The sequence below is a fragment of the Schistocerca nitens genome, chromosome 3 (assembly GCF_023898315.1).
Source record: "Schistocerca nitens isolate TAMUIC-IGC-003100 chromosome 3, iqSchNite1.1, whole genome shotgun sequence".
Lineage (NCBI taxonomy): Eukaryota > Metazoa > Arthropoda > Insecta > Orthoptera > Acrididae > Schistocerca > Schistocerca nitens.
Genome location: NC_064616.1, coordinates 937,815,032 through 937,822,452, shown reverse-complemented (window position 1 = coordinate 937,822,452; position 7,421 = coordinate 937,815,032). Strand labels below are relative to the sequence as shown.

General features: G+C 35.3%; 1 protein-coding gene across 1 annotated transcript in view; it reads right to left on the bottom strand.

Annotated features, from left to right (window-relative positions):
* Nucleotides 1-5,574: 5,574 nt before the first annotated feature.
* The window catches only part of LOC126249020 (ATP-dependent helicase brm-like), a 285,958-nt gene continuing 284,111 nt past the window's right edge, over nt 5,575-7,421 (bottom strand). The window contains exon 26 of the mRNA XM_049950621.1: nt 5,575-5,729. Within this exon, the coding sequence (XP_049806578.1) occupies nt 5,656-5,729 (74 nt within the window). The 3' untranslated portion in view covers nt 5,575-5,655. The remainder of the gene's footprint in view (nt 5,730-7,421) is intronic.

Below are 7,421 nucleotides of genomic sequence, written 5' to 3'. Positions count from 1 at the left end.
GAGGTATATGGTACCTTTAAAACCCTGAGTGGTAACATCATAAAAGTACTGTGTTATCATACAAATTTATCACGGGTAGATTTTAATTTTTTCCCCTCTAAGTAGTCACAATATACCATTATCAGCCCAGGTATCAGTTTCTAATGGTAACTAATAATTACAATAAATAATAATAATAATAATAAGCTCCATCAGTATACCAGCTGCAACATGGCCAATCAACCACAGCTACAAATAGTGACCTGAGTGCCTAATGCCACATATCTGAATGTTTTTCAGTTACTTTCAATGAATCAGCATGTTATCTGCTAATTATCATCAACATTTATAATTTTCTTCTTTTCCTTCTGTTCCTCTTTTATAAGAAAAATTATTATTGTATTCACACTGGCATAACCAATGCGCTGTTCACACATACTTGTGTTACACTAGTGAGATAAAGATTTATTATTCGACCTAAAGATCGTGATATAACAAATCAAAAACATTTTGGACAAATTAGAGTAAGTAATGCAACAAGTTTCTTAGCCACACTCAAACTTAAACAGAAAAATCACATTATAATCTTGATATTTCACTGCAATCAGAATAAGTTTTAGAATTAGAAAGCATTTAAAGGAACAGTTCTCAGAATGGCACTTTAAAGGTACTTGTCGAAACAATTTGACAAGTCTTTTATTCACACCAACCTCAACAGAAACAGAATTGACTGGCTCAGTCACATCAGTGAGATTTATTACAACTTTTTTAAATGTAAAATTACACACAGTTTCACCAAGAAATGATCTTTTTATACATTTCTGCACAATGTCTATAAATTCTATTTACTGTGCAAAATAAGCTTTTGTATTTATTTTGATCACAGCAAAATCCTGGTAACTCGCAGAGCAGCATAAAATTTAAAACGGGACTCAAAAACTAATATTAAACACAGTTGTACACAATTCCTTGCATTTTAAATAATTATAACAACACTGCCTCATTTGGTGACCTGCACCAGTTACATTATAAACACTAATGAACACATTAACATAAAAACTAAAACTACAGTACAGTTAGCAGAGAGGGCAAACAGGGAGAGATCAATTGCATCAACATGGCCAAAAAGAATCAGATCTCAACTTATCTTTAGTTTTAATGCCATTATGTGACATACCAAGAAATGCACTTAAATTCAGTAAATACAGGAAAGGTGAGTAAAATATTTTTATAAAATCAATTTTTAAAAAATCAATAAATACAGGGAAGATGACTGCAATATTTTTGTAAAAAAAAGTAATAAAATAATAATAATAATAATAATCATAATCCGGTAAAGACAGGGAAGTGGATTACAAAATTTATGTACAGATTTGAAAGCTGAGAACAGAATTTTGTCAGTATGAAAATTGATTAAAAGACCTAATAGAGAGAAATAGACTCTCACTCACTTGATAAGTGAAGTTAGAAATTATTATGAATGTCAGCCTGATACATTGATCTTTAAACGGTTTTTATTTTATAAGTCACTCACGACGATCCCATTTTGGTATATTGCCATCATCAGGTGCTCTGTAAATACATAAGTAAATGATGGTCTTAATATAATGGTCTGTAACTATAGCCAGAAAAGTTATAATACATTTGTTTGGTGCTTTTACCTTCCATGCAGTACCGTTACTGCCATGTCTTGTCTTTTTTTGTAGTATCATTATTTTCTCCTTAGATGTACACTGAAGATGGATATCTGACTTTAGTCAGTTTTCGTGTACACTGTTTTTCTTTTGACAGATCGGATGACAGTGGATCAGCAATATTACATGTTTACATAGTTACCTAGTTACCATTATAAATCAGTGATGTGTGGTAATTCGATTGTTTTATTATTTATATAGGTTTGGTTCTAATAATGTTTTTGCCTGGAATTTATTTTAGTTTTATTTGAGATTTTTATGTTATATTTTTTGTAATAATTTCTTATTGTCTGTTTTGTCATGTTTTGTTGGTTTTATGTATTTGTTCTATACTCTTCATGTAGTTATCGCTGTTACTATGGATACGTGTATTTATTTACAATGAAATGAACACCCTTAGCTGCTTACAAGCATTGACATATGTCAACGGGGACAGATGAAAATATGTGCCTCGACCGGGACTCGAATCCGGGATCTCCTGCTTATATGGCAGATGCTCTATCCATCTGAGCCACCGAGGGAACAGATGATAGTGCGACTGCAGGGATTTATCTCTGGCACGCCCCCGCGAAACCCACATTCTCAACGTATTGTCCTGCACTACATTCGTAGTGCCCCTGCCCATTATACTCATTACTTGCAGCGCGTTGCCGATTCCCGTAAGAGTTCGGGCACTGTTTGTACATTCGCACAGAAGAAGAAGATGGTCAAGTGGCCGGTGAGCCTTAACTATATATATACGTGTATGTATTTTTTGTAATAATTTCTTATTATCTGTTTTGTCATGTTTTCTTGGTTTTATGTATTCGTTCTATACTCTTCATATAGTTATAGCTATTACTATGGATACGTGTCATTTAGTGTCTCTGATTTATTACTTTACCCGTTTTCTTGCTTTACAATGTGAATAAACTTTTGTATGTACTTTTTGTGCTTTAGGTCAGTTTTTTCATCCAGTAAATTTGTGAAGTTGCTGTATGCATCTAAGGAGAAAGTAACAATTCTATAAAAAAAGACAAGAGATCGCAGCAACGATATTACGTGGAAGGTAAAAGCACCTAATGGAAGTACTATAACTTTTCTGATCATAGTTACAGACCATTACATTAAACCCATTATTTACTTATGTATTTACAGAGAGTCTGATGATGGCAATATGCCAAAATGGGTTCATCACGAGTGATTTACAAATAAAAATCATTTAAAGAGTAGTATAGCTGACTGTATTCATAACAATCTCGTCATTAGGAGACATATTTTGCACTTTGGGCCCCAAAGAACAAAAGGGGTTAGAAACCTTGCACAGGAGAGGTAAAAGTATAAACATGTAAATGAGATTGTTGCTACACACAGAGGCAGAAGGAAAGCTAGCAACTGTAACAAGAAGGGGGGAGGGGGAGAGAGGTGGGGGGGGGGGGGGAAGAACAATGATAGGGAGATAAATACATAGTGTGTCAGATCTCAGGAATCTCAGCTCATTATCAACCTTTTCCACAAGTCTGTCAGCTGCTCTCAATACCTCCCCTACTCAGTGATTAGTAATCTATCTGCAAACAGATCCTTATGAAGTCTACAAACAGGATGAATTGTGTATATAATTCCATATATTCTCCCTCCTCTTTCACCTCCAAAACACTGCGAAGGAGAAATTCCCAGCACTTTTCCAGTGAAGTAACTCAGAGTCTACACCACTGGATGCTTTCGTTTCTTAGGTGCAATACATAAGCTCACCATAAAATATGCTGTCTTTTTTTATCTGTGCTCATTTTATATGGGAAGGAACTAATATGCTTGCAATATGAACATAGTACAGTTTCATAGGGGAGCACATAAAAGAGGTCACCAAATTAATGACGCCATGTTAAGCAACAATAAAAATCCTCTAGACAAATGTGGCTGGTGGTGAATGACATCATGAATGTAGATGGGCAGATTACAGAGATTTTTTTGTCTTTCCCTAAAAGTGGACATGTTATTCTGGAAGCCTGTTACAGGTGCTTTATTATTTTTTTATACATTCTGTCATATCTGAAAATTTTGCTGGCCGCAAGTCAGTACGCCACAAAAAAGTTTTCTACATTCAGGCCTTAATATAATACATGAAATAATTTTAGTATAAATTCTAAATAATTATTTATCTATCTACACACAGTATTAATTCTATCAGTTATCTTAATCTTCTACTAACCTCCATAACCTGCTCAAAACACATCACACATCTCTGGTTTAAAAAAACCTGAACTTAACCTTACTGATTTCCAATATGGTTGACACATCGATACCCTCTTTCCTCACTTCACCTGTCAAATGAAAGCCCAGAATGAAGGCATAAAATTGTGTGTCCAGCATGCAGTTTTAATTTGCACAGAAAGTTTCACACTCCACTGCAGAGTGAAAATTCATTCAGGAAACAATTTCATATGTGCAGCCAAGTTATTTCTCCACAGTGTTCTATCTTCCAGGTATGCAACAGAATTTCTGTTAAATTTGGCAGGTTGGAGCCAAGTACTGGTGGGATACAGCTGTGAGAGCATGTCGTGAGTTGTGCTTTGATGCTTCAGTCAGTAGAGCACTGTCCACAAAAAGCAACGGTCCCAGGTTCAAGTCTTTGTCTGACACAGCTCTAACCTGTCAGCAAGTTTCAATTGAATGAGCGCTCAAGTCTCTTTTGGAAACTCATCAAATGAGATTCCATTAATGAAACATGATGACATGAGAAACATCATCAAACATCAATTAACAGATAAAATAATGACAGATATAGAAGAGTGTCAGTCAAAGAAAAACCTAGTATGTAATACTGAAAAGTAAATGCATAGTTAGCATTTAGCATATCTCTGCCACACACACACACACACACACACACAAAACCATATTTATGTAGCCCATACACCTGTCCGTGCCAGTCACACCAATTCAACAAGCAGTAGTAATATTTTTGTTATCACTAAGACATCACAAAGAGTTAATTAACAATTAATATACAATATCAAAATGTCATGTAAGGTACGAAACTTCAGATTTTGTTAAATATCTTAAGTCAATGTCCATGTATACAATAATCAATTCAAGTAAAAGCCATTTCTAGTATGTGTAATACAATTTCTCTAAGTAAAGGCTACAGCACATTTTGTCATTAATAACGCGAAGAGAAGAATCTTTTTGTGGCTCATGTACATATCATAGAGAAGCAGTCTTCTTCCTTTGTACTGAAAAAAGATATTGAAATAGTCAGCATGTATAAAAATACTAATTCCTATCAAAATATATTTTCACAGTTTTTCCACAGTAGTTAATGAAAATGAATTAAGTAATAATAATACAAAATACTCTTTGTAATAACAACAGAGCAATAAAGCAAAATGTATGTTCTTCCGTTTTTGAATGCTCACAGTGCTTATGTCATGCTCTTCATTGTCACTCACAGTATGATGCTCAAGGTCTCTCTTAACTAAATGAAAACCTGATGACATATTGTTCAAGATGAAAACAATGATAACTATATTATAAAGTGAGATATAAATGAAGTAATTTCATGCTGATAGATATATCGCACATAGAAAATAATACTGGAAGAGAATTATTAGTATCATCTAATTAACAGACAAAAAAACAAAAAATAAAGCAAGGATCAACTAGCATTATGCTCTCATACCAGAACAGAAAACGAAAGCTATAAGGGGAACTGTACGAATCTGATCTTTTCTCAATTTTCACAATACTTTCACTCAGCCTGGGCAGTAGCAGAAAAAATTTGTTGGGATCAGACAAAATACCTGTTTGAAATTCAAATTTTTCTCAATTATTTAAACTGTTTCACCTATTCAGCATTTTTATAACTGATAAACATAAAATAAAAAAGTGCTGTAAGTCTTTATTTGCTCATTTTTCCTTTGTATCTTCTTCCTTATTTCAAAAGCTCCTTCCTGTTTAGCGTCAATAAGTTTTTTCACGGATGTCTTGAAATCACAATTTCAGTGGCTTAATTTATGCTGTTTCCAAGCCCTTTCAACTTTATACGGAGTTTCACGGTTTCCTCCTCAGGCTGGACAACAACTGCAAATAAACAGATACACAAAAATTATTATAGAGTACTGCTAAGTATCTGAATATTAATGTGCATTAGAAGAGCACAATATTTCCAATATGGTTGGTAACTCTAAAGACCTACATTTCTCTCTGACTATAAACCAAAGGATTCAGTATAAACAAGAAATTCAATGTTCAGGTAAATAAATTTTGTAAGTGATAACTGTCAATGTATTATGTGCTTATTACGATGCATGAAAGTTCTAGGGAGACTATAAGACTGAGTACTGAAAGATTTAAGCACTAGGATTCAGGTACTAATGTTAGTAAAATGCTTTAAACAAACTCTAGCTACTACACAGGCAGATCTATTCTACTCTGCAGACACAGTTCTGTTTTGCTACACATTAATTTCTGTATTTCTACAAGGATGGGTAGCATAACTGGCATAAAAATAGTATGGTTACACAATCAAAAGAGAAATGTTGAAACCACGGAAGACAGCTGCTCTGGAGTGCCAACAATGGACACACAAGGTGCAGATTCATCTTTGTTAAATGGGTTCCAAATTTTTCACATACCATATAATTTATTCCTTTCTTCTTTTCTGAATATGCTACTTGAACAATATTCCATTAGTAAAAAGTAATTCCCTCTGCAGCCCTCATACTAAAACCACTTATGATTTAGACTATTTGCATATCGCAACATGCTTCTACAATCACTAAGAACATTTCTTAAATTAAGAGTAGAAAATTGACTCTGACATAACTAACCACTCAGTAAATGTTGAGCTTTCATTCCCTTCACAAATTCAACATACATATTATTCACTGTTCTCTACATGCGAACCATATGCAAGGATTTTTATTATTTCTTTTATAAGCTTCAAACAAGACTGACTTATTTTCAGGTTACCTGTGTGCTCAGTAGGTTAATTTTTTATTTTCTTGCATGTTTGTGTGCTTTAGTGAGCATAGTCAAGCATTTTAATAACTCTGTAGTGGAGAGTTCCCCCATCATTAGAAAGGATAGGAACTGTGATTGCTGTTTTCAGATGCAGGCTGAATTGGTGACCCTTCACTCACATCTCCAAAAGGTACTGGCTTTGGTCACACAGCATGGGGTTGTTGCCAATGGGCACCATCATGGAGGACTGGACACTGGGCATCTGAGGGACATCCAGCACATCCTCTGTGTTCAGTCCACTACTATGGTTTTCACAGCTACTGCCTAGGCAGAGGTTGACCCCACACCAGTAGTTGAGTGGGAGGTCATCTCAAGGCTTAGCAGACAGTGAAAGACTTTCTGGGAGGCTAATCGGAAGGCTTCCCCAGTTCGTATGACTAACACGTTTAAGGTGCTATCTGTGGCTGATACCAGGGGCGGTCACCCTAGATGCGGAACCAGTTCTTTCAGACGCCATTAAGAACACAGGGTGGAGACAACTGCAGGTGATGGCTCATCTTGGAACTAATGACGTGCGGCCACTTTTGATCGAAAGAGATTCTCTCTGGTTTTGTGCGCAGCTAGCTGAATTGGTAAAGACTGAGAGTCTTGCTTGCAAAATGAAGGCAGGGCTCAGCATCTGAAACACTGTCAACAGGACCTATTGCAGACCCTTGGTAAAGAGTCGAGAGGAGGGTTTGAATCAGAGGCCTAGACAGTTCTTTGACCATGTAGGCTGCAGATTCGTCGACTTGCGCAATATAGCAGAGG